This window comes from Panthera pardus, unplaced genomic scaffold (assembly GCF_024362965.1).
Source record: "Panthera pardus isolate Hobbes unplaced genomic scaffold, ASM2436296v1 HiC_scaffold_8, whole genome shotgun sequence".
NCBI classification, from domain to species: Eukaryota; Metazoa; Chordata; class Mammalia; order Carnivora; family Felidae; genus Panthera; species Panthera pardus.
The window spans coordinates 145,748,833-145,776,397 of record NW_026527013.1 but is presented as its reverse complement, the minus strand read 5'-3'; the positions used below and the strand labels follow the sequence as shown (position 1 = coordinate 145,776,397).

Genomic DNA, 27,565 nt, shown 5'->3' with positions numbered 1-27,565 from the left:
CCACCCAGGCGCCCCCTCTTTTTTTTTAATACACATAGTTCGTGCTATGAATTTCTCAGCACTGCTTTAGCTGTGTCACGCAAATTTTGATATGTTGTATTTTTATTATCATTCAGTTCAGTGTACCTTTTCATTTCCTTTGAGACTTCCTTTTTTGATTCATGGATTATTTAGAAGTGTGTTGTTTCGTTTACAAGTGTTTGGAGATTTTCTTGTTATTTCGATTTCCAGTTTGATTCCCGTGTGGTTGGAGGACACGCTCTGTATGTTTTGATTTTTTTTTTTAACGCATCGTTGTCCATTTTATTACTCAAGATATGGTCTATCTTGGTGTATATCCCATAGGCACTTGAAAAAAAATGTATATACCCATACTTTTGCTTTCTGTATTCTTTCTTCTTTCCTGAAATTCCCAGGTTCCTTCTTTTACTTTTGCTTTCCGATTAGAGAACTTTCTTTAGCTATTCTTTAGGGCAAGTCTTTCGGTGACAAACACTCTTAGTTTTCCTTCATCTGCCCAATGTCTTGGTTCCCTTTCATTCCTGAAGGAAAGTATTTTCTCTGGGTGTGGGAGCCTAGGTCGACAATTCCTTTCCTTCAGCACTTGGAAAATATTGTGCCGCTTCCTTCTGGCTGCCATGATTTCTGATGAGAAATCTGCTGTCATTTGAACTGTTTTTCTTATATAGGTAAAGATACCCATTTTTTCTCTTGCTGCTCTCACGATTCTTTTTTCTTTGGTTTTCAAAAGTTTGATTATGATGTATCGTGATGTGGGTTTCTTTGGGTTGTTCTGTTTGGCATTCACTTGGCTCCTAGGTACATCTATAGGTTTACGTCTCTTGTCAGATCTGAGGAGTCTTCAGCCATTGTATCTTTGAGCACTCTTTCATCCCCACCTTCTCGATCCTCTTTCCGTGCTTTGATGGCACCACATCATAGCCCAGCAAGGATGGAAATCAAGGCTCCCCACTTGACCTTTGCTGCCAGGTGAGGGTGTTGTTTGGCTGGAGTAAAAGCAGTTACTGTCTGACAGTTTTCCAGCTTGCTGGGCTGCCCCTTTCCCAGTCCTTTGGGCGGGGACAGCAGGCTTTGATGGGGATTCTTTTTTTCTTGTCTGTCCATTGGTGCTTCTGGATTGCTGGCTTCTTTAGCTCTAAGTCTAAGATATATGAGGCAAGCAGACAGACAGCCAGGCAAACAGACAAAACAAAAAGCTAAGTAACTCAACCATTATGCCATTCTTGGGTCCCGAGGTCTCTAGCCAGTCTGCCTTCCTCTTTCCAACCTATCAGTCTTCTCTTATATTTTATACATAATGTCCAGGGTTTGGGTTTTTTTTTTTTTTTTATTCAATCTTTTTTATAATTGATACGTTCTTTTCTTTTTTTTTTTTAACTTTTTTTAGAGCAGGGGAAGGGCAGAGGGAGCGGGAGAGAGAGAATCTTAAGCGGGCTCCACACTGAGTGCAGAGCCTGACCCGGGGCTCCCTCTCACAACCGGGAGATCATGACCTGAGCTGAAATCAAAAGTCAGATGCTTAACCGACTGAGGCACCCAGGCGCACTGATATGTTATTTTCTTAAATTGAAGTATAATTTACATACCATAAAATTCACCCTTTTAACCTTTTAAGCAATTCAGAGGTTTTTAGTACATTCACAAGGTTGTGACACCATCATCACTGTCTAATTGCAGGACATTTTTGCCACCCCCAAAAGAAAGCCCATATCCAATAGCAATCACTTCTCATTCCTTACTTTTTCCAGTCCCTGGTGACCACTAACCTACTTTCTGTAGCTACGAGTTTGTCTATTCTGAGCATTTCATATAAATGGAATCCCGTAATATGTGGCCTTTTGTGTCTGGCTTCACTCAGCATGATGTTTTCGAGGTCCATCTCTGTTGCAACATCTATCAACACTTCGGTCTTTTTTACCGCCAAATAATATTCTGTTGTATAGATCTTCCCCGTTTTGGTTAGCCAGTCATCAGTTGAGGGACACGTGGATTGTTTATACTTTTTGGCCATAACGCGGCTATACACATTATTGTGCAAATTTTTGCGTGAACATATGTTTTTAATTCTCTTGGTTCTATACCTAGGAGTCACGGATGACCGTACGTGGTAACTCTGTGTTTAATTTTCTGAGGAACTGCCAAACCGTTTTCCAAAGCAGCTGCACCACTTTGCATTCCCACTAGTGATGTAGGAGGGCTCTATTTTCTCCACGTCCTCGACGATGCTTGTTACTGTCCGTCATTTTGATTATAGTCATCTTTGCGGATGTGAAGGGGTATCGCATTGTGGTTTTGATTTGCATTTTCCTAATGACTAATGATGTGGAGCACCTTTTTATGTGCTTACCGGCATTTGTGTATCTCCCATAGAGGACTATCTGTTCAAATCATTGGCCCGGTTTTTAATTTTTTTTTTTTTTAATCGTTGTGTTACAAGAGTTCTTTGTTGTCTTCTGGGTACTAGGCCCTTATCAGAAGTATGATTTGCCAATACTTCCTCCCATCTACTGAGTGGTCTAGTATTTTTGTTGTGCTTAGCTGGGGGAGTAGAGAAAAGTACACCTACTCATCTTCCTGGAGGCAGAAGTCTCCCAAACCAGTTTTATAATAGCTTTTGGAAGGGCCAAAGTGTACTTCGTTGCTTAAAACTCAAAAGTATTTTAAAGTCAGTGTGGGAGAGAAATCTTATTCTAGTGTTCGATTTTTTTGTTGTTTCAAATTTAGAAATTATTTTAAAGTCAATTTCAGGGGAGGATTTTATTTTCATGTTTTTCTGTGCATTTTTATGACTCACCTCCCTGTGTATTCAGAGAAAGTATCCACCTGATGTGCCGTGGCCTATTACGTGCCACGATCTGTGTCCCTTTAGTTCTCTGGGCAGCCATCGGCCTGGGACAGCCAGCGTCTCTGCCAGCATTCTATTCAAATGTTACCACTTGTATGGGTGCCAAGAGGTGCGAAGGGTGAAGAGTCCTGGTTAAGGGAGCCCAAGAATAACCTTACAGCCCGAGTGGTAGGTTTTTAAGCTCCGCAGTCACAGCAGTAGAAATAGGCACAGGTATGAGTGAACATTCCTCACTTCTAGGCTAAATAGATGGGTCTTTAATCTTTTCTTACCAAACAGTGAGCAATTCAGAGTTAATCACAAGAAATCAAGAATTGCGTGGTATCTCCAGTCTTCACCCACATCACCTCCCGAGTTCTTCAAAGACTGCTCTCTTCCTCCTGGGTAAAGATTATTTTTGATTTCTATGCTTCTGACTCCACTTCTCCTCTAAACCCAAACACTGATGTATAGCCATGGCTGGACATAGCAGAACTGTTTTGAACTTCAAATATTTCTTTTGTTCCATAGGTGCCTGGGTGTGTCTTACCCGCTCCCCAGCATTGCCAGACTGTGCCATGAATGGATTACGCTTCCGATGAGATCCCTGACGGCGTTTTGTTCAGTCTCCACCGCAGGGCTCTTGTGTATTCTCAAGCACCCTCTGTGGGTTTCCGTTCTGCAGCACTGCAGGCCGATTCAGGGACACTTGCCAAACCACAGGGCTCTCCCTTTGTCAGTGTCCCACACTCTTTTGTCGCCTGCGTTTATCCCCTCATTTCAGTCTAGATGCAGTCTCATATTTGAAATGTCTTCAGTTTCCTAAAATTCTCTAGATTTCCTCCACTTAGTCTTTCCTAGCCTTGTTGTTAATTTTTTTGTAAACTCACATTACTCTTGTTCTCTCCCCACAAGCTAGTCGTTTCCTGTTTTCTTCTTTAGTCTTTACTTTTCCTGAATATTTGCTAATAGCCTTGGTCTTAAGCACTCAAACTCATTACAGACTGGGTACTCTTCATTTTTATTTGGTATTTAATTCTGTCCTTTTTTTTATGTCAAAGGAAGAAATATATGTGAAAGCCTCTTACAAAGCAGAAAGCACTATACACTCATATAACTTACTGAGATTAACAAAGGACCACTGTGCCTCTTTTCACGCTTTCTGCTCCTTCTGAGCCAAAAGAACTTCTCCGGAGAGGAGGGAAATATTGAAGAAAAATAAAGCAATGGAGTTGTCTCTTAGCAACTGAGTTCGTGCCTTATAAATCTTGCCCACTTTAGATTACTGCTGCTCAGAATCACTTGCTTTTCGTACTGGCTCAGTACAAATAATGTTATTAAATAATAAGGAAACAAAGGGAAAAAGTCTAATGAATGAGTCACCCAGTTTATCGATTGTACTCTGTCTTTGCGTAACACTATCGATAGAGTTGGGTTTATAAGCTAAGTAGAAGCTAAATACCACCTTAAGCATTTCGAGGCTACCTGAGTCTTGAAACCATATGGATGTCACACAGATCGTACATACATGGGTTGGTAATAGATCAGGTCGTGCAGAGCTTAAAGCAAATCAGGTGTACAAAAACCCAAGCCACATTGGGATGTGATTATTTGTGTTGTAAAAGAATTTATTATAAGGATTCTTCAGACAGTACGTCTTCATAGTAAATTTCACTTAGCCAGTGATTCCGAGTGCCTTTCGTGCTAGACAGCGGAAGAGATAGAGATTCTGTGTGTGTGTGTGTGTGTGTGTGTGTGTGTGCGCGCGCGCGCGCGCGTGCGAGTGTAAACAGCCTTTGGCTCTCCGTATCAGAAGGTAGATAAGGCTTGCACACAAATAAGGCGGCTCGATGATAAATGCCTTGTGAGTGGGGAGCTGAGTGCTGGAGAAGTTCAGAGAAGGGAAAGGTCACTTCCAGCTGGGTGAGCTATTATGATTACATGGACAAGATGACCTGTTAGAGAACAGAAGACCAATGCAGACTTTGTCAAGTTTAGTAATTAAGCCAAGATTGAAGAGGCAGGTGAGACGTCGGCGCCTTCAGCTCTGGAGCAAGGAGTTTAAACTTCAGTCACGAAGCAGCGGGGAGCCGCTGACATTTTTTTTTTTTTTTTTTTTTTTTTTTAATCAAAGTCTTGTCTAGGAAAATTTATCTGGCAGCAACGTGTAATTTCAGTTAAAAAAGAACTGGTTTGCCGATAGTCTTTTAGACTCCCCTTGTATAAAACAAAGCTGCATTTATAAATAAGCCAATTATGGAATTGACTCACTTCTAGCCTTTTTAAGAGGTAGTCAGAAACCTGCTTTCAGATGCAATTAGACCCAGTAAGATAAGCTGTGTAGTTAAGATACAAGCAGTGTATGAAGGAGGGTAAAATACTAGATCTCGTACTTTCTACCATCGTTTTGAAGGATTTTCTTTTTTTTTCCTTTTGCCTCGATGAGTCGGCCATCCCCGGGTCTTCCTCCAGCTGAACCAATGCAGACATCCTCCATTTTCTTTTTTCCCCCCTCTCCTTGGACAGAATGAATGTCTGTCATGCAAAGACCTTCTTCTCGGTAGCCCTCTCAGATCTGTTCTTAATTGTGCCAAGTATTTGTACACCTCTGCAAAAGACTGTTTTCCCCGCCTTCTCCTTCGGTGGGAAAAACAAACAGGAGGAGTGACAGCCTTACCTCACTGGGTTGTTGTGAGGCTCTGTTGCTACAAAGATGAAGTGTGTGTGGGGGGGGGGGGGGGGCGGGTGGGGAAGAGTCCAAAAATGTTGATAATCGATGGAGAAGTGGACTCGCGACACTCTTGTTAGTAGCCACCACTGTAGATTGGAAATGCAACGTTTCGATAATAAAGACCATATAATAAGGCTGGCTGTTGTTTTCCATGCGTGGTATGCCTTGGGGAATTCAGAGCATAAAATGGTTCCCACCTGCCCCTGTTAGGGAAGGAACACTCCCTCCGTATTGACCTCACGGTGAAACCGTGTGAGCCGTGCTACAAACAAGGAGGTGGGGAATATTAATCCTGGCTTAGCTTCTAATTTGCTGTGTCACTGAGCAAATCAGTCATCTCTTCTGCACCTCAGCCTCCTGTGAGGAGACTGCCTGAAGCTGCCCTAGCCAAAAGAAACCAACTGCCACGCCAAAAACACGCAAGTGTAGGATCTCGGGAGCGCGGAACCAAAAGCTGTGATGTACAATAGCTGACGAGTAAGATGGCGGGTCGCTGAAGAGCTCACTTCTTCCCTCACCCTGCTGACTGGGGGAGGGGGGTTCCCGCCTCAGGTCAAAATTGCGGGGGGAGAGGGAAGTACGTTCCGGAGGAATTCCTGGTGCCCTCCGGAGATCTGGTCCCATCTCAGATCCACTCCAGTCTGAAGAACCTAGAAAAGATCATATTTGAGGCCAATCTTGGTTTGTGGTGCTATTTGGACCTCTTAGGCGTTTTTAGTGCCTCCCTTGAGAAGGCTCAGGCCTTCCCGCGGCCCTGACTACCGTCATGTCTCTCTGAGCTTTTGGAAGGCCGCAACAGCCTGACTCCAGGACTACACCGAGTCCTGCTGTTCTGTCCTGATTCGGAGAGTTGTGTCTTCAGATGGGGAAAAAAAAAAAAAATTTTTTTAACCCGGCAGAATTTTATTCCCGGATGGATTCATAAGTGAAGATTTAATACTAACGTGATGTAAGTTGTTTTTTGAAAAGGTATTTTGGGTTTCAGAGCAAGAATTTTCTTTCTCTACTTCTGACCTCAGCCGTGCAGAAAAGTTCAGGATGGTCCTTAAAAACATCAGTCCACGCCATTAACTGGAAGCGTTTCTTTTATCTGAAGTTGGGACGGAATCTGACGAGCCCCTCTCAAGGCTTGAAAGTTAGGAGCGCGATTTTAGAAATGAGAAGTTCTTTTTGACGGGTTTTCCCTTTTTGCTGTACCTTTCAAATGCCAGGCAGAGCTTGCTGTGTTGAACTGAATCAAACTGAAGCATGCCCGGTAAAAAATAATAGCCCCTCGCTTGGGAACTAGACCTCAGTTCTTTCGGAAACCAAAATGATCCTGGCCCAGTTTTAGCATGTGGAAACTCTCCAAACCACCTTGGCGAGAGCCTGGTATTGTAGAAGCAGGCTGTAGAACACGAGGGCTGGGTGCTCTTCGCAGTGGTGGGAATCTGCTCTTCTCAGCAGAGCAAATCCGTGATGAATACTACTGCACAGACTGTGTGGTCTAGTTCAGGCTGCAACATCAGCATGAATAGTTGAAGACCAAGTTCAGGAAAGCGAGGGAAACCACAAAGACTAAGTGCAGCACAACGGATTGCTTGGGTAGCCACAGCGGCACATTTTAGACATTCAGAGATCATTGCTTCTTTCCCTCTCTTCCGCACATCTTCCCCACGAGAAGGTTATGGGGGAATTTAAAAAAAAGAAGGAGGAAAGCCTTGACTTGAAAAAAAAAAAAAATTACAGGGGCGCCTGGGTGGCTCAGTCGGTTAGGCATCTGACTTCAGCTCAGGTCATGATCTCAGGGTTGGTGAGTTCGAGCCCCACGGCGGGCTCTGTGCTGACAGCTCAGAGCCTGGAGCCTGCTTTGGATTCTGTGTCTCCCTCTCTCTCTCTGCCCCTCCCCCGCTTGTGCTTTGTCTCTCTCTCTCTCTCTCTCTCTCATAAATATATAAACATTAAAAATAATAATAAAAATAAGTGTTTAAAAATTTTTTTAAATATAAAGTGATCATCCGTACTGCCTCGTGTTTATTTGGCCAAAACTTTTTCCTTGATTCCTCATCACTTAATGATGCTGTATAATCCAAAAGACTGTTAAGTATGTGTGGCCCATTTGCCTACTGTAGTTCTGTAAGAACAGGATAGGAAGGCTTAGGGAACACTTGTACTCCATTCTGTTTTTACAGAGTTACTCATTTTCTTCCGTTAAAAAGCCTATCTTATTCTCTTTTTAGGTAACAGCATGACTAAATACACTGAGAAGCTAGAAGAGATCAAAAAAAGTGAGTAACCCTATTGAAGGTTTGGGATAATGGAGCCCATCTAGAAGTCGGTTATTAACAACCTTAACCCTTCCCTACAGCTGACACGCACAGAGAGCTGTGGGAGGTGGGTGAGCCTGGCAGGTGCCTAGAAGGATGTGGGAAACGCCGTGTACCGTCCCGGCAGCTGCTAAGGTTGTTGCTTGAGGGCCAAGTTCTGCCCGACTTCCATCCCATAGGAGATGTTAGTGTTGGAATGTAGAATGAGCTCTACTTAAGCAGCGAGAGTCCAAGCTTCTGGTTTCATTGTACTGCAGTCTCCACGACCTTTTCCAAGGTCATGATCTTTCCCACTTTCTTAGTTTTCTCTATACCTGAGATGGGAATAATATTATCTCTTATTTTATAACATCCTTGTGTGTGTAAATTAGTCAGTATCCATGAAAGACACAGAGGAGTGAGGGAGAAAGCTTAAAGCGGTGCTATGCCTTATAAATCCATTGCAGTCTCTGCTCTCCTTTAATTAAAAATCATATTTCATGCGTTCCTTCTTAAAAACTACTCATCTGCAAAGATCTGCTACTAGTCATTTTGTGCATTCCCCTTGCACAAAAGCATAATTTTTCATGCTGTGTCCAAAATAGATGTAAAGTGTACACATCGAGGGGAGAATTAAAGAAGTAGAAACATCTATTTTCTAAGACGGATTTGTTCATATCCTCAGCAGAAGAGCCCAGTGACGGGGGAATATTTAGCTGATGGTAGCAAAGAGGCACTCCGATGGTTAACAGTTCAGGACTTCCCTCTGGTAATAGACATCTTTTGGGAAGAGAATACTGCAAATCCAGAATTCGCCAGGACTTCTGTTACTACACAGCAGACCTTTTCATTTAAATGATAATGTTTCTGCTTCTTTTGAATTGCTGGGGTATCGAGAAACCGCAGCCATCAGTGTGGACTCAGGAACAGCTTTATGCCGACTCTATTATTTGCCATGTCTAGCTATGAGGGCTAATGTTCTAGACATTTGGTTTTTAATGTGTCACGTCACAGTATCCTTTTCTTCTCGGGTCCTTTATATTAGATGTTATTGCTTTATTCCATTATACATGACACAAGTGTATATATTTTAAGTATGTAGTAACGTTTTCAACTAGGAAAAAAGTCTCATTTACTCACCCATGCTTCATTGTCGTCGCCCGTAATTCATCCACAGCAGGTAAAGTTCAGCCGGCCTGCTTCTGTTTGGGTTTGAGGTCCCCTTTTGCCTCCCCTGTCCATTCGTAGCTTAGCGTAAGTTCTCACGTCCACACCAAAATCTGTCCCCCGAAAACGCCCCGTTCCCGCCCAGATAGCCAAGCCCTGTTGAAAACATTTCTTAAAAGCGCAATGTGATTTCTTTAATATCTAAACTTTAAATGGAGCTTCTCTTCCCCCACCCCACCCCCGCCCCCCAAATACCTCTAGAATAGAGTCCTTGAAAATGTTTGCTTCCCTCTTTAGAAGTTTCGGACTTCCTTTTAGTAAGACAGGAGGCCCCTCTCACCTTGTTTCACACACAGTTTGTGCTGATTCCCCGACTAGAATTACTTCAGATTCTGGTTTGAGATCTACGTTTTGGAAGCTATTTCCTTCTCTTTTCCCATTTTCTGTTGTAGATGTTCTTTTGGGTCGAAAGGGAGGAGAATATTGCCTTGTTTCCTGACACCCTAGATCCATCACTTTTCTCGGGTTACCTTAGATGCCGTGTCTTTCTGTGAAATCACAAACCTTGTTCTGTTACTTCCTTTGATTTGTCTTCCCCTGTGAGCCCAGCTTCCCTTTGCTAATAACGTGTTTTAACAGAACCCTGAAAACGCAGAATTCCTTTGTAATCTGAATCTTCTTTCAACTCTCTCTCGAGAAAACAGACACCCTGTGCTTATTGACCGCGCACAAAGCCTATTCTTGGCTTCTGGTGGTTAGATGACACCAGCATGAAGCATCCTAGATAGTCAGGTCTCTGTCCTTCCAGTAACTCGAGAGAGTCAGACTTAGACTCCAGACTTACTGGAGAAGAAGACCTTGATAACGGATCTGCAACTCGGATTTTTTGTCTCCATCCCCGAGTTGGGGAGCGACGATGGGAGCAGAGGCTCCATTCTTAAAGCTCTGTTCGCCCTTGCAAGGACGGGCTGACGGAGTGTTCCCAGTCATCCTTTTCCATAACATTTAAAACTTAACTGTCAGACGTCTAGTTTGATCTTTTATCTCTGAGTAATAATGTCAGAAAGTCCCAGTGATGGCTGTCCTTCTAAACAAGAACCAGGTATGTAGAGTGCAGGCTCAAATGCACAGTGGGGCGTGTAGTGCCTAGAGGGTACTAGAAATGCCAATGGGTAGAATGTGGTAGAGCCTGGTTTGGGTTTGGGATCATCTGTACGTAGTCAAAGGGGATTTGCATGTGTACCTTTTGTACTGCGCATGTGAAGAATTGGGGAAGTATTTCAAACTTTGTAACTGTACCAAAAGAAGATCAGTGGACGAATGCCGCAGCACAAACCCCTCGCAAGCTGTTGCCTCTCTTTCTTGGCTGACTTATCACCATTTTGACTTACGTGAGTGGCTTTTGGCGGGCAAATCGGTGGTGACTGAGAGGATTGCTGTAGCTATTCAGTTGGATTTTTTTGCAAGCTTCTGCCCAACCTGCTGGGGCTGCATCCCGGTGAGTCTTGGAAGGTCCTTTGCATCTAGGTTTGTTACCTTGTTGTGTCCAGAGGAAGCTACCCTGAGAATTTTCTAGACGTAGTGGTTCGTTGTGAGCCACATCGCTCTCTTTGAGGCGTCTCAGAACAGAGAAGCTTTAATTCGTTGTAACAGTCAGTCTTGATATATTTACAGAAGGCTAGTTTTTAACGTACTGTTATTTCCTGACCATGGTTCGTAAAGTGTTTGGTAAACCAAGCTAACATCATCTTCCAAAGTGTTCGTTGTGTGTTCGTTTTTAGAAAATTCACGGAAATGATTAGTAACACCAGGTAAATCGTTTTAAATACTTCTAATCCTTTCCTTTGTTGCTAGGAGTCTTGGTTTAGGAGACTTTTTTTTTGCTGTGAAGGCCATAGTAATTATCCATCTAACCTTTAATGATTCTGAAATAATGTGGCAATACTTGAGGAGTCGTGACCACCAATATGAAAATGGAGAAGAGTAGTGGAGTGTAGGGGTGGGGGGGGGGAGTTCAATGCCAAAAATTCTTTAGAATCGGCAGTCATCTTCAGAAAATTGCATGGAAGCTAACTTTTAGCATGCCTCCACGGGACAGGTATTAGATCAAGTGAGATTGGCTAAAATTTTAAAACGACCATTCAAGTGTGATATGAAGAAATGTTAACAAGTGCAGAAGTACCCCCTTTTGAGTTATGAGTCAGAACCAGAAGGATAGCGGTGAATAAATATGGATGTTTGTTTTTTTTTTTAACTGAGGTAAACACACACACACACACACACACACACAACATAAAATTTACCATCTTCACTGTTTTTAAGTGTTCGGCTCAGTAGCGTTAAGTACATTCACACAGCTGCATGATAGATCTCGGGAACTTTTTCATCTCGTACAACTTAGCGTGTGGATTTTTACTGAAGGTGGAAATGCAGAGAAACTGATAGAGAAGATTATCAGGACCAGGCATAAGAACTCTGTGCCCAGCATTGTACCCCGGGGAGAAAAAAAGGTTGTCCCGTGTCTCCAGTGTAATTTGTAACCTCAGGAACAGAATTGGTCTCTCTTTGAGGCAGGGTTAGAATAGTAGGGTGTAAATGTCTCACCAACTGTTTGACCTGGGGCGACTCAGCTTCTCTGGGTCTCTGTCCTCATCTGTAAGATGCAGACGTTTATTCCTTGCTCTGTTCTGCAAAGGATTGAAAGTGGCTTACAACATGCATGCAAGACAACACGGTCCAAAGAGAGATAGCCGAGTAAAAGGAAAATGGCAAATGGATGAAATAACATGAGGGGTAAAGTCCCTAGACACAAAAGGGTGGCTTATAAACTCAACTCTAGGCCTCCTACCAGCTGAAGCAAAGGGGAAAAAAAATGCAGAGATGATAATCATACCTGCCACACTTAATTCCGAGGATGTCACGAGGATCAAATGTTAGATAATATATGTAAAAGCATATAAATAACTTGAAAATCATACCATGTAACTCGACGACTAGACAGAACGAGTACCTCTAAGAAAGAAAAGTATACCTACAAAATTATTTGTCCTATCCTGCTTTTCAGATTACAGATACAAAAAAGATGAGCTTTTCAAGAGACTGAAAGTTACAACTTTTGCCCAGCTGGTAAGTTCAGCGATCTTCCCATTGGGGTAAAGACTCTAATGAGTGCCGGTTTATGTGAGTATTTCTAAATTCCACTCTAGGTAATATTTGCAGAAGGGTTTCTTCTGTCTGTACATTTCACCTATGGGAGGATTAAGAGGTGTGCAGCTCATTCAAGGATGGTGTGAGCTATCTTCTTTGATAAGAATTTGATAAAGTAAAATGTGCATTCTACTTTTAAATCGTCGCATTTATGGTTTAGGTTGTATGTTTCCTTGCACACTTTAATTTCATGTTTCGAATCTAGAATTCTGGTCTCTAGAGTTTCATTGACATGGTGGATCATGGGTCTTATGAGCTGAGCTGTGAAAAGTGCTTTAAAAACCGTGGGGGGGGGGGGGGAGGGTATACTGTGTTGTGATAAATACATTCAGGGGCACCCGGGTGGCTCAGTCAGTTGGGCGTCTGACTTCGGCTCAGGTCATGATCTTGCAGTTGGTGAGTTCAAGCCCCGCATCGGGACCCTGTGCCTACAGGAGCCTGGAGCCTGCTTCAGATTCTGTGTCTCCCTCTCCTTCTCTGCCCCTCCCCCCTCACCCCCGCTCTCTCTTTCTCTTTCTCAAAAGTAAATAAACATTAAATATATATATATATATATTCATAAGACATTGATTTCTTCATTGAATGTCGAATTGCTGATTCAATTCTGTCACAGTTAAGTATTGTGTGTTATGTTGGGACTGGAATGTGTATGACCATTTACGCATGTTTCTTATCCTAAATTATCCTTTTGGGCTTTTAAGTTTATTTTGCGATGTTTTAAACGAATCTGTGTTTCTGGAATGATCATCTGCAGTGTAATTCCCGCTCCTCAAAAGTCAGGAGGCCTGAGATTTAGTCTCCAGTGGAGGACACTGACAATTTCTTGAAACGAGATCTTTGATGTTTCCTCGTCTTTTGTTAAAGACAGAATTGCCTCTGTTTAAAGACTAACAAACACAAACACATCTACATATTTCATTCTTTTTTTCTATCAGGTCATCCAGGTTGCTTCCCTATCTGATCAAACACTGGAAGTGACAGCTGAAGAGATTCAAAGGCTAGAAGGTAATGAGAATTGAGGACGTGGGGGAAATAACCGATTGACCGTGTGACCGGAGTTCTCACCCTGTCCACCTTTGCTCTTGTGTCCACAGGGGATTGGGACTTCGATATATCTATTTGTAATTAGATTGTTACCGTCCGAGACATGCTCTCTGGTGCTTTAATTGTTCATTCTTCTGCCTTTTAAAAAGCCATCTGGTTTTCCAGCTCTAACATTTGTAGTTGTTAATGTTTTTTTGTGTGGTGGGTTGGTTGGTGTGTTTTCGTGGTTTTAAACGTTCTGTGTGTGTTTAATATACTAATTACTTTTTCTCAACGGATATTTTTAGTGCCTTCTACCTACGTACAGGTCACAGAATTAGGTGCTAGGAGACTACAGAGACGACACAGCCCTGCTCACATGGAGTGGGTAGTCGCGTGTGCACACGTGCGCGCATGTGTGCGTGTTGGGCGAGGAAAATGAGAACAGAAGCGTGAAATTGCTAACGTGGCAGAAATTCATAATGAAGGATTAGAAAGAAGTCATCATTCATTAAATATACATTGCTAAGCACTTCACACAGCTTTCTTACTTCACCTTACCAGAGACTCTGGAAGAAACAAATGCTTAGAGATGAGAAGCCCACGCCTCGGAGGTTAAATGGCTTGCTCAAGGGGATACAGCCAGTAAGGGATGGGTGTAGGGTACAAATCTGCAAGTCTCCGCTCATAACCAGGGTCTTCGCTCTGGGAGTTCTGAAGAAGGAAGGGTGCTTTCCAGCTAGAAAACCGAGGGAGGCTTTCTTAAAGCCTGTGAGCTGAACATAACATGTTCATAACATAACAGAATCTGAACAGGTGCAAGTGACGGGCGAGAGTCTTGCAACCTGAGCAAAAAGGCACGGAGAGCGGGTTTGGAGAATCGCGTCATCTAGCCTGGCGATGACCCGGGGAGGCGTAGGTGCTAGGTTGGAGACAGGGCTGGGAAGATAGCTTTCCAGCTCCAGGTTTCCTTTCTTAAGTGCGAAGTCGAAAATAAAACCTCTCAGTGGCACTGTCGTGAAAAGAATACGCAGAGTTAAGGTCTTTATTCTATCCTGAGGCCCCCAACCATCAACGTGTGGCTGTTTATTGAAGGGGAATATGTTTTGTTAAGGTTGATGCAGGCCAGGAATTTGACTTCGGATTTCGAGACCAGTTTCTCAGGAAGTTCGAACACCGGCTTTGTGCAACTTAACTGTCATTTCCCTGGGCTTGTTTTTGTTAGGGAGGATAAAGAGCATCTGACAAAGACAGGAATTTATCTTTGACAGATGCCTCTCACACGGCAGAGAAATAAGGGTTCTTTGTAACAGAGATAATTGAGTCTCCTCATACAAGTACTCCCAATTTTAACCTGGTTATATAAGTACCTGGATTTGGTCCTTGAATTCATGGAGATTACAGCACCAGAACATATGGGCACATGCAATTTTCTCTTCTGAGATAAATTTGCACAGCAAAATAGGCTCTTGTAAAGTAGGACACCATAATGTGTGAGTAATATTAGTGTTTTTCTAGCGCTCTACACAGAATAATAACTCACTCAGGAATGCCTGTAGAACAGATTGTATGCATATTGGCTATTTTTGAAGGAGGAAAAAACCTCCTTTTGTGATGTTTGTTGTTTTTTTCCCGACTTCAAAGTATATTTCTAGAAAATTAGAAAATTGCAAAAAACATGTAATGAAGGAAATTAAAATAATAATCCCTGTTAACATTTTGCCCTACTTTTTCCCCTAACTGCGCACCCGAATCCATATTTTTTTTTTTCTTTAATTTTTTTTTTTAATGTTTATTTATTTTTGAGACAGAGAGACAGAGCATGAACGGGGGAGGGTCAGAGAGAGGGAGACACAGAATCCGAAACGGGCTCCAGGCTCTGAGCTGTCAGCACAGAGCCCGACGCGGGGCCCGAACTCACGGACCGCGAGATCATGACCTGAGCCGAAGTCGGCCGCTTAACCGACTGAGCCACCCAGGCGCCCCTCGAATCCATGTTCTTTGTGCATACTTTTGAATTATGCTGTACCAGATTAGCATTTCATCATGCCTGCTGTCCTGTGTCATTGAATAGACTTCAAAAGCTTAATCGTAAAGGCTGTGTCGTCATATAACGTCTGTCCTTTGGACATACCATAACTGATTTAACTATCCTCCTACCGGACATGACAGCTTTTCTAATTTTTCACTTTTCTAAAATAATGCTGCTGTGTAAATACGTAAACCTGAGTGTGGTTCTGATTATTCCCTGAAGATAAATTTTGCTGCAGATGGTCAAAGGGCGGAACCATTTTCAGACGCTCGGGCGCTGATTCCGCACCGTCTCCCCGTTTGCATTCCCGAACGAACCCGAATGGTTCTCCCCGTTTGCATTCCCAGCAAATAAATGAGAAGACCTGTTCCTCCCCATCCCAGGCAGTGCTGAAGAATTCTCATTTTTGCACGTGCTTGCCAACTTGATGGGTCAAAAGTAGTATCTGGTCATTTTCTTTTGAATCTCTCCGGTCATGAAACTGAGCCTTGTGTATGTGCGCGATTATTGGCCACACACATTTCTTCTTCTGAGAACATTACCTGTCCTTCCCCATTCTTTTTTTCTCACGGAACGCTCATCTTTTACCGATTTGAAAAAGCTCCGTGCATTAGGGTCTCGTTAAACATTGGAAACAAGTACAGCCTTGAAAACGAGAAAAGGCTTCACTTGACAATGTGAAGTTTCCAAATGCAAATCTCCATCGTTAAGTAAAAATAAAACAACGACCAAACCAAGAACCTAAGCGGAGAGCAGTATGGATAGTGTTCTCCTGATATGTGAAAAGGGGAGGAAATAAAATATGTGCAAAAGTACGTAGTTGTTTTATTTCTGGAGGGAGGCATAAATACGTGCAGGTGTTTCCCTTGGAAGAGGGGGCCTGAGGGCCTAGAGGTCAGGAGTGGGAAGGGACTTCCTTTCCATATTAACAAATTTATCTTGTTTGCATTTTTACCTGGTGCACATGATCTTTTTCCAATTAAAGCACTAGTTAATTTTTTTTAATTCTGTAAATTCGCTATATTAAGCCTTTCTAATGCATGTATGTCATAGATGTTTTTCCTAATTTGTTACTCACCTTTTAATTTTCTTGGTGTTCATTTTTGACATCCACAAGGTTTGCATCTTTATGTGATTAAATCTATTAGCCTTCCGCGTTGTGCTTTCTTTTATTGCCTTAGACTCGTAAAATCCAAGCTAAGATAAATTATTCACCTATATTTTCTTCTATTACCTTGCTTGGTGGTTTGGGTTTTCTCCCTACAACAATCCACTTGTTACGTTTTGTGGCATATGATGTGAGGGGGTTATCTAAATTTGATTTTTCTAGAGAGTTGACATCTTATCCCACCACCATTTATGCAAGTGTTCTCCCTTCCCCCACTCGTTTGCGATGTTACCTTTAATGTATGTTAGCTTTTATGTATATTCTGGGATTTGTTTCTGTGTTCTCTCTTATATCCCCGTCGTTCTGGTTTGTGGTTCAGGTTCAGCGTTGTTTTGATCATTTATCTTTGCCACATATGTTACTATTCGGTAAGGCATGTTCTCCAAATTACCCGTATGTACGTGTGTGTGTGTGTGTGTGTGTGTGTGTGTGTGTGTGTGTGTATTTTTTTTCCTTCTCATTTGTACAATCCCTTTAAGCTTTTCAAAAACCCCATTGGGATTGTTTTAGGACTAAAAATGAAATTGGGAAAGGATTAACATCGTTTCACTTTTGTCACCCAGTCAGGAATGTGAAGATACATCACTCTCTTCATTCAGGTTTTCTGTAATGTCTCTCAAGTAAAATTTGTCTAAGACCTATAAAGGATGTAAGTTTGTACGGGCCCTTTGCATTTCTTAATAGTCCTGTTTTCTAGGAGGACATATCTTATATCCGCAGTTGTTACTGGGAATGAGATGCTCTTCATGTTCCTTTCTAATTGGCATGTGGGAAAAACTGTTTGCCTGTTAGTATTTCTTTTCTTTATCTACGTGCACGCTTATTTCCCTTATTCTCAGAGGATTCTCCTGAAATTTCTAGGTAGATTATATCATATGAAAAATAAATTTTAGTGTCCTCTTTAATAACGAGGCCTCTTATCTTTCTTTCTTCGCTCATCATACCAGTGGAAACAGCAAATTCTCGAACGTTTTGGTACAGTCTCCCTCCGCACGCTTCAGAATTATCGAGGACCTCAAATAGTTTTGGTGTGGGTGCATTATATCTCTCGATATTTATTTTTTTTAATTTTTTTTAATGTTTATTTATTTTTGAGCCAGAGAGGGACAGAGCACGAACGAGGGAGGGCCAGAGAGAGAGGGAGACACAGAATCCGAAGCAGGCTCCAGGCTCTGAGCCATCAGCCCAGAGCCCGACGCGGGGCTCGAACCCACGGACCGCGAGATCGTGACCTGAGCTGAAGTCGGACGCTCAACCGACAGAGCCACCCAGGCGCCCCTCTTTCGATATTGAGGGCATTAAAAAATTTTAACTGAGAGCTTAAAAATATGTATTCACTATTTCACTTACAAATAGTGATATTGAGCCCATGACACGCATAACTAGGCTTTTAATGGAAAATAGCTGTGTTTCCAAAACAAGCAAACAAAAAGTTTATTGAGCATGGCCGTGTTTCCCATCTTCTTGTAAACCTCCGCGTCTGACTTAAGAGTGGACAGCCGATTCTCGTATCTTCTGCGTTCACTCTGTGGCAATATGCTCTTTGGATTGAAGTATAGGAAGGAAATCTGGCCTCACACAGACCTGTAGTTGAAAAGAGAGAATCTTTTAATAGTTCTTTCAGATAATTATGGATACACATCTTTGAGGCTCTACTGAAACTTGACAACCGGTAGCTTCTTAAAGGTTAGTTGTAATGTGGAATCTGAAACCGGATCAGTGCATGGTTTGGATTCCATTACCTTAAGCTCCTTGGTCTGTCCTGTGCTTTGAATGAAGCTTTTTAGCCACGCATAATTTTCTAACCTCACTCTTTGGCCCCTTGGAAAATATTGATTCGCCGAGTTAGGAAGATCTTCCAAATACTGACAAATTTTGTTCGTTACACAACATCTAAAAAATCACACTTATTGGGGCGCCTGGGTGGCTCAGTCGGTTAAGCCTCCGACTTCAGCTCAGGTCACCATCTCGCGGTCCGTGAGTTCGAGCCCCGCGTCGGGCTCTGGGCTGATGGCTCAGAGCCTGGAGCCTGCTTCGGATTCCGTGTCTCCCTCTCTCTCTGCCCCTCCCCCGTTCGTGCTCTGTCTCTCTCTGTCTCAAAAATAAATAAACATTAAAAAAAATTAAAAAAAAAATCACACTTATTAACGTCATCGCCTGTTGTATCAGAAAAATCATTAAGTACGGGGAGGCACCCAAGCTCCTGAGGGCAGCTAGTTTCCAAAACTCTGATTTTGGGGTAGGATTTAGTCGCTACAACAGAGCCCATCAGCTGTTTTTTTTCCTTGAAACGACAAGTTCACTTAGATCATTTTTGAGAGAATGTCTGCCACGTGCACAAGTCTAAGTAACTATAATTTTCCTGTCAGTTTTTCTTCCGGGTAAAAATGGTGTGCAGGGCAAAAGCAGCAATAATCACACTAACACTTTCCCTCGGGGCCCCAGGGGTATCTTGGTTATCTTGGTATGGAGCAGACTTACCGTATGTGGGCCCCCGATGTCATTACACAGAACGTTAAAAAGGCGTATACTTAAAGATGAGACTTAATAGAATTATTATCACAGCTCCATCAGGGACTGGCTAAAATGTGACCGCTGTATTTATTAACTGAGTGCGTTCGTGTTGGTGAAAAAAATACGATAATTCCTCATCAAACTTGGTGCCTCTGCCCTGAGTGTTACTAAGGCGCTCACAGTTTTAGCCACTGTTTCTTTGGCACCCTGAGGGCAGATATCAACCCGGTAAAAGAGACCTCGCAGGTCCCCCTGAAAGGGTCTTGGGGACTCCTGGGATCCGCGACTACATTTTGAGAACTTACGTGTTAGAACTTAGGGGACAATTTAATCACTGTGATAGGATTTCCTTGCCTTGACCTCATTTCAGTGGGACTGCCCGACAAGTGAAATCAACTCTGAGGTCCAATATACCTGTTCATTTGCAAATTTTAGACAATGATTCTGCGACTTCGGAGCCCGATGGGGAAGTCAGTGCCAGGACCAACGGGAAGGGGAGCCCCGGGGAGCAGTCGCCAAGCCCTGTCCAGTCCACAAACAGCGCGGGAGCCGGGGACTCCAGTCGCTCGACTCTGCAGAGGTATGCTAATCAGATTCATGCTAATCAGATTCATGTTAGTATGAAGTAAAATACAGTGAGTATTTTACTTCATACTAACCTGGGTTCCAGTTTCAGTGATATAGTCGCCTTAGAAGCAGACTGGCAGTAGTCAAGTCCCACATTTTCATCCCAGCCCCTCTATTTTCTCTTGATATAAATGCCATCGCCTGAATCTTTTCACAGCATCTCGGTGCATTTAGGTAAGAATATATTGATAGGAGAGCATTAATTTTCGCTCCTTAATTCCATTCTTCTCAGCCTTCCCGTGTGCAGGTTTGCTATTAGGACTCAGCTTTACATCTCCTATCTTTTGATTCCCACTCCCACCCCCTTTTCTGTCTGCTGCAGCTTATAATTACCCTGTCTGAGATCACAAGAAAAATAGAGTGCCCTACACCATACTCTGCTATTACACAGGTGCAAAGGAGCAGGAAAGCGGCCCTCGGTGTCGATTTGCAAACCGCATGTGATGGGTCCTTCTTGCTGTGATGCAACCCTTTTCTCACAAACACTAGGCATTGATTACAAGACGGTGCTGATTTTCCGCACACAACCATCCCTTCTACAATGGCGAAAACAACTGTAGTCGAGAAACCAGGTCTACCAGAGAAAGAATTGCTATCATCGGTACCGCTGTTATTTTTCTGTAACTACTTTTACGCAAGAACTTGAAAATTGCATTTACGAGACGGACCAACGGGACTTCCGTTGAGGACGCGGTTTCCTATGAGACAGATTTTCTTCTCCTTTGGTGCAACGAAATATGCGCTCTGTGGCATCGAGTGACAGCGTTTAGCAGGTTTAGACGCAGAATTTGATTTGCCGTGCCGGGAGAGGAGACGTCAGTGCGTGCTGGCGTGTGGTCCGGCACACAAGCCTTCACAGTTGCCTGGGAAAGGAGTCCTCTTTTCATTCCAATACAGATATTTCACTACCTGCCGTCTTATTCATAACGCCTACTAATCTTATTCCTTTGATTCATGTTTTTACTACATTTCGCCTCCAATCTGAGTACGGCGACCAATCTTACGACCTTAGAAACAGAACTGTCAATGGTGAACTCACTCACTTCGATCCTCGTTTTTCCTCTGTCTCGTTATACGAATGCCGCCAAATCTGGAAGCCTCTTCAACTTCAACGCCGTGGCCTATAACCTGGGAATAAGTACAGATAACTATTGACGATATTAAGGTTCAAAATACATATCGGCTAGGTCACCCTATAAGTAGAGGGAATACATTAAAACGTTGCTGTTGGTTTGTATTACGTATGACGGACAGAGAAGGCCTCCGTGTTTCCTGTCCTATCAACCTTATTCTTTCCCCTTTCGCTCTGCTTTCACATTCCATCAGATTAACTGTTGGCCTCTTTCTTTTCTCTGAATGCTGCTCTTGTTGCTGGAGGCAGCATGTGCCCTACAGTCTCTGTCCCCTCAGCCATGCTAAGGACCTAACATGCCTTCTCTGAAGGTGATACGGACACATGGGTCCCTTCCTCGCGGTCCAGTGTGATAGAATAGGAATCCATAGAGTCGTGCATTCAGAGACAGAACTGAGACGCCATATGCATTTTCCTTCTTCTTTGACGTGCCCTTTGAGAAGACATTGAGCACTCTCTCGCTATTCTGAAGAAACGCATTTGACCTTGAAGCCACTCACCCCTGAGTGGTTTCTGACGACCTGCTTTTCACTTGCAGCGTCATCAGTGGTGTTGGGGAACTGGATCTAGACAAAGGGCTAGTGAAGAAAGCCGAGCCCAACACCAAAGACCGACCTTATCCCGACTGCCCCTTCCTGCTGCTAGATGTGCGAGACAGAGATTCCTACCAACAGTGCCACATCGTTGGAGGTAAGAGAGAGGGGACGTTCTAGCATCTGAGTCCCAAGAACAGAGCCCATTCTTTAGTCCAGGCCAGCTTGAGCCACATCCCAGGGTCAGCAATTCCGGAAGTGACGTGTTAACCAAATCCACCACGGGAACCTGTACGTTGGCTCTACCGTAATGCTCTGAGAGAGGCTTGGGACATTCTCAGATGGCCCCGCGGCCTGGGGCTAAATGTCAGAAACGGTGACACGAAGCTTCATGTTTTGTTCATAGTGTCCTGTTTCTTTTCTCTCGAAAACGTGTCCACGTTTATGGCTTATTGATTTTGAAACTGTATTTCTTTGAACTCTCAGACTTGAAAAAAAAATTTTTTTAATGTTTCTTTACTTTTGAGAAAGAGACAGAGACAGAGCGTGAGCAGGGGAGGGGCAGAGAGAGGGGGAGACACAGAATCCGAAGCAGGCTCCAGGCTCTGAGCTGGCAGCACAGAGCCCGACGCGGGGCTCGAACCCACGAACCGCGAGATCATGACCTGAGCCGAAGTCAGACGCTTAATTAACTGAGCCACCCAGGCGTCCCTGAACTCTTAGAGTTTAAACCAGGCAGGAATTTGGGGCAAAATTGTACAGAAAGCAACAAACGTCCTAAGCTTTTTCTTCTCTCTGCAGCTTACAGTTACCCAATCGCAACTCTGTCTAGGACAATGAACCCTTATTCAAATGACATTCTTGAATACGTATCCTTTGTTGCATTTTATGGAGTTGGGTGGTTTGAGGACTGTACGAGTTGAACTTGCCATGAATCATGCTCCTAGGGAAAAAAACCTCTGTGAAGGACCTTTGATATTAATTAGCTTACTTAGCATATTTTAGAATTTGGGTTCTTAGCTCTTGCTGAGTATCCTGACTATCCTGGCAGATGTTTCTAAGCCATCCTGCAGTGGGCCAAAAAACATTAGGTTAAAGGCTGTGATCTATTGAGAGTTAGTCCTAAGACTTTTGTTTTTTCCCCTAGAAAGCTTTCCCAAGTAAAACTTAAGGAAATTTTTTTCCCCCTCTGTTTTAAATTTTTCCCTTCTTAAAATTTTACTTTTTTTTTTTTTTTGCTTACAAAAATTACACAAATAGAAAATAATTTCAACTCGGGAAGATCTAAAAAGGAAGACTGATAATCACCACTGAACAACTCCCATTATGTTTTTTTGCATACTTTATTTCAGATTGTCCTCTATGTATTCTTTTGAAAACCAGAGTAGAAATCATACCGTATATATAATTTAGTATTTTGACTCTTCCTCTTGCCGTAGTACAGTGTATTTCCCCATGCTCTTTATAAACTCCTTTTTGGTTGTACTACATTATCTCATCTTATATACTCTACTATGATATACTAAACTGTTCCTCTCTAGTGGGCTTTTGGGTGGTTCCCTTTTTTTTTTTTTTTTTTACTATTATAAATAAGGCCACGGTAGACACGTGGGGCACACAGGTTTTTTTCTATTTCCTCACGGAGGTTGTTAATACTTAACTTTTCAAGGTTGTGAAGCTACAAGAATCAAAAGACATCAAGCAGGGAGCTAGTTCTGTCTTGGACCGTGGTAATACTAGTTTCTAAAAGATAAGACTACCCGCCTGTGTGGTTTCCACGAGAGGAAAAAATCCAGTAACTGCTGGGGTCATGGGGTTGTCCGACGTTCTCTGAACTCAGAAAGGGGAACCTTGACAGTTCTTTGTTCCTTGGGGGTTTCTTTAGAGTCTAGGAGCCTGAGCTCAGTGTGTGGGGGGGGACCTTAACTCATGTGACTCTTAGAAAAATGCTCACGGCAAGATCATCATTCTGTACGACGACGACGAGAGGCTGGCCAGCCAGGCGGCCACCACCATGTGTGAGCGGGGATTTGAAAACCTCTTCATGCTTTCCGGAGGTGAGTGGGCTGTATTCTGCTTAGGACCGAAAAGACAGAGAGTCGGACTCAGAGTCCTTCAACCCCCCCCCCCCCCCCCCCCCCCGTCACCCTTTTCCTCTCCACGCGCAGAATTAAGAATTCTGGAAAGAGAGACAACCATGCTGGCTGCAAGGGGTCAGGAGTTATGTGAAACTTCCGTTAGCTCCATCGGCACATGTTTTTAATTCCAGAAATAATGCTGTTGCTTTAGGGCTCTGTAAGCAAGCCTTAAGGCTGAAGACTGCAGCAGAAGGATTTCTGGTGGAATTCACAGAATCCCACCTAACCACCATGTTTCTCATGTAATTTACTTAATGGCGAAGCAGTTAAGATTTCACGTCCTTGTGTTGGCTTGGGCCAGCAGACCAAAGACCAGGAGACACGCAGGCTCCTTTCCAGCTTTCCAGGTTTCACCGTAGCCTCACCGTGTTAATGCCGCCTTTTCTGATGCTCTTCCACACCTAGGTCTAAAAGTCTTAGCTCAGAAATTCCCAGAAGGACTGATTACGGGTTCCCTGCCAGCATCTTGCCAGCAGCCCCTTCCTTCTGGCTCTGCCCGGAAACGATCCAGCCCCAAGGTGCCGCCTCCACCAGCTGAGAATAAATGGAGATTTACCCCAGAAGACTTGAAAAAGATAGAATATTACCTGGAAGAGGAGCAGGGTCCTACGGACCATCCTAGTAAGATATTTTGACCTGTAGAGATAACGTTTTGGGTAGAGTACGTTTTGTGTAGAACGTTTTGAGGTTTGCGGCTTGGAATATCATCATATGAAAAGCTTGATCTCTTATATTCAGATTCTTACGTTATTTGCAGGGCATGGGGAGTGTGCGGGTGCCGTGTGGGGAGGGGCGGGGGCAAGGGGAGGTGATCCCAGGTTGTGGGGAGAATTAGGCATTGCCAATAGAGAGAAAGGACTTACCATTCAGATAAGGTATGTATTTCAGGCTGAGTTGAGAGGCTAAGCTGAGGCACTTAGATTTCCTCTCCCACAGGTTTTGTTTCCCTCTGCAGCTTCTGGGCACCTTGAAAGCACGTCCAACCTTCCCTTGAGCACACTACTTTCTCTTGTCTTTTCCCTAATCACTCCTGTACCCGTCTCTACCAAGAAGAAATGAAGGCCAGACTAAGCTGGTTGGGATAACGGAGAGGAAGGGGGGGAAAAAAAAGCTCGCTGGGCTTCCTTTTGTCCCTGCCCCTTCCCTACCTCCAAGGATGAAGAGTAGGGTTTAGCCTAGAGTAGATGCTGAATAGGGCTTCATTAGCTTGCAAGTGGTTATACCGTACGACTTCATTAGCTTGAAAGTATACTTGGCAGATCGTCCCTGGAGTCATTCTTGCAGCTCTGCTCCCTGCTTTCTTGCCTCCTGCAGGCCGGCTGAGCCAAGCTAATGCCTCCGGAAGAGACTCCAAGGTTCCAGGCACCCGCAGCGGTCATAACCCGCCCGCCAGGGGCCCTGGTGGCCCCCTGAATCCCCGCTTGCTCAGCAGTGGCCACCTGCAAGGCAAACCCTGGAAGTAAAGACTTTGCCTGTCTTAGTCAAATAAATACTTTGTCTCCTTTCGGAACCCCTGAGCAGTTCCCAAGTCGGTCATTTTCAGCAACTGCTGCAGAGGAAAGACGACGCCATGTGCGATGGGCCCTCCTTCCTCTGTGTCCGCCTCCCTTCCTGCATCCAGCTCGGGGGGAGTGTTACAAAAACCAGAGGCATGGCAGGCTCTAGTGTCTTCCCTATTGTTTACAGAATCTTTAAGTTTCTGAACCTGAGTAAGAAAAAAGAGTCTAATTTTGGGGGCTTTTTTTTTTTTTTCTTTCTACTTAGGTCCAGCTTATATTGGTTCATATCCCGCATTGTTTTGTAAGTTCTTCGGGCACATCCGGTACGTTCTTCCCAGCCAGTTCTTTTTCACTCGCTGTTCTTGGCTTCGTGGAGGTTGTCCAGGTGGGCTTTGCAGCCCCAGAAGCTGTCCCTGGGGGTGGATGATTCTCAGCTTTCAGCCACCCCCGGGGGCGGGCCCACTGGCTGAGGAGCTCTCTGCCCGACACACGCCGCAGGCTCCGTGGTGAGTTTGGAGGCTGGCACCTTGAGCATTGCTCAATCTTGAGGTTTGCTAGAGCCACTCTCACACTTCCTGAGTGCTGCTCCCCACCAGATGTTTTCCTGGAACCAGCACTGTGCTGACGTGTGCTCAGCCACCCTCACACGGGCCACCGGCTTCCTCCAGAAGAGCCCTGTCCGTTACACGGGCCTGTGTTAAGAGCCAGTGAAGCCCCCCCGCCCTCCCCGACCTGCCCCTCATTCATGGTTGGTTTATCGGTTGTAAATTTCCATTCCCCAGCTCAGGTCCATCTGTCTTAGATGGATAGAAATTATGGCCACTTGAAAACATCAGCCTCAATCGGGCCACTGCAGGCACACATGGTGAGGACGACTCCGAGGTCCTTTGTCAGAGCCGACAGCCCCTTTAAACCCTGGCTTAAAAATACAGTATTAGTCTAATTGAGTAATTAGTGCAATTTCCTGCTTACTTTTCATTCTCACGACTGAGCTGTGATTAGGAGGTTGTGATTATAGATTCTGGTTTGGGCCAGAATTTTGAATCAGCATTAATTGAATTGCTAGATGACTGACATTCATTCCATTTAATTGGGGGAACAAAAGACCTCAGGTAAGGATGAGGAACTCCTGAAATCATCAGGAAAAGGGAAAGAGCCTTGTTAATTTTTATGGTCTGTGATCTGTAGCTGTGATAAGGGACCAAGGAATAAATTGTCCTCTTTGTCATGGCAACCAGCTTCTGAAAAGCCAACTGAAAATTGCCTATCCTTAGGTGGTTACCGCTGCTGGGTAAGATTTGCCTTAACGGGACTATTTTCTCGCCACCAAAAAAAAAAAAACAACTGGAAAAAGAGAAGGCACCGCAGTATTTCTAGCATGGGGGGGGGGGGGGGTGCGTAGTTTGTAAGAGAAACAAAGGTAATAAATATCTCATAGAGACATATGGAAAAATAACTTTAAGATTCAGCCCAGCTCTGTTTTAGTGTGTTTATTCTTCTCTACTTGATTTCCAAAGTGCAACATATTCCAATGCTTTAGAAATCAAACAAACCAGGGACATTGTTCAGATGTCAAGCCGTACCCAATTTTCCACAAGATTCAAGAATCTTGTATAAAATTCAGCCAACGTACACATAGCTTTAATGAGGAGCCTGTCATGTTTCCCCATAAATTTATTGCCTGAGAACTTAGTTCAGCCTTTTGCTAATGCCAGAATGCTCTGGCTTTTTATTTTCTTTACAGCATAGATTTTTTAAAAATGCCAGTTTTTCCACCCTCAACTTTCCCCTAGCATGGACAAGATTTTCAGCCATTTATGACACATATACATTTTCAAGGGGAAAAAAAAAAAAAAACCCATCTCTCTCCGTAACAAAGTTCTGTTTATGCCATTTTAAAGTTGACTGGTCAGGAGTTTAGATTTCCCCACTCAATTCTGTTGTGAAAGTGACGATAGTCCCCCTTTGTTCCTACACTGCATTCCAATCGCCAAACCCCCCTAGTGTTTTAGAACCTACTGTATATATGTGGAAAGTCACTGTAGCCAAACCTATTAGAATCGCTGCGCGTTTAGCTGAGGCGTCTGGCAGGTTGAATATATTTATGTGTGTTTCTCCATGGTGCTTCGCCTGTTGGTAAGGATTTTAAATAACTACCCCTCAAAGACCTGTTCTGTTTCTGCTCTTTGCGTGTTAAGTGTCACTCGCAGACAGTTTTTACATGCTCAAGTGACCGTCCCAAACGTTCTACTTTACTGGTTTCTTCATTAGATTAACGGACATGTATTATTTAAGTGATCCGTGACACTCTGTGCAATTATGAATGCTGAAGATTAAAGTACATAGTTGTTAATTTGTTGTTTGCTATTACTATGCTGAGATCTGCCCACTTCTCTCGCCCTCTCTGTTGAGACAATTTGGGGGAGCCACATGAGACGGAGGGGATTTGAAAGCATACCTCTTTTCACTGCATCTCCCAAGAAGGCACACAGTCTCCGCGTAAAAAATCAGGACGCCCTTCCAATTAGGGTAAGGGACCGAACTTAGCTCTCGACAGAAGGCCTGGGTTTCTGCTCTTGCTCAAGCAGGGGCCGACTGTCCCTTAAACACATCACAGCAGGACTTCCTTGCCAGTGTGTCAAGGGTGACAAGGCCTGGGAACTT

The 27,565-nt window shown here is 43.7% G+C and overlaps 1 protein-coding gene across 4 annotated transcripts in view; it reads left to right on the top strand.

Annotated features, from left to right (window-relative positions):
* CEP41 (centrosomal protein 41) overlaps positions 1-27,254 on the top strand; it is a 47,531-nt gene extending 20,277 nt beyond the window's left edge. For all 4 annotated transcript variants that reach the window (XM_019452757.2, XM_019452756.2, XM_019452758.2 and 1 more), the window contains 9 exons: positions 7,796-7,843; positions 12,093-12,154; positions 13,171-13,240; positions 19,408-19,552; positions 21,270-21,421; positions 22,066-22,133; positions 23,207-23,321; positions 23,808-24,023; positions 24,717-27,254. In XM_019452757.2, coding sequence (XP_019308302.2) covers positions 7,796-7,843; positions 12,093-12,154; positions 13,171-13,240; positions 19,408-19,552; positions 21,270-21,421; positions 22,066-22,133; positions 23,207-23,321; positions 23,808-24,023; positions 24,717-24,865 — 1,025 coding nt within the window. In that variant the 3' untranslated portion in view covers positions 24,866-27,254. The remainder of the gene's footprint in view (positions 1-7,795; positions 7,844-12,092; positions 12,155-13,170; positions 13,241-19,407; positions 19,553-21,269; positions 21,422-22,065; positions 22,134-23,206; positions 23,322-23,807; positions 24,024-24,716) is intronic.
* Positions 27,255-27,565: the final 311 nt, after the last annotated feature.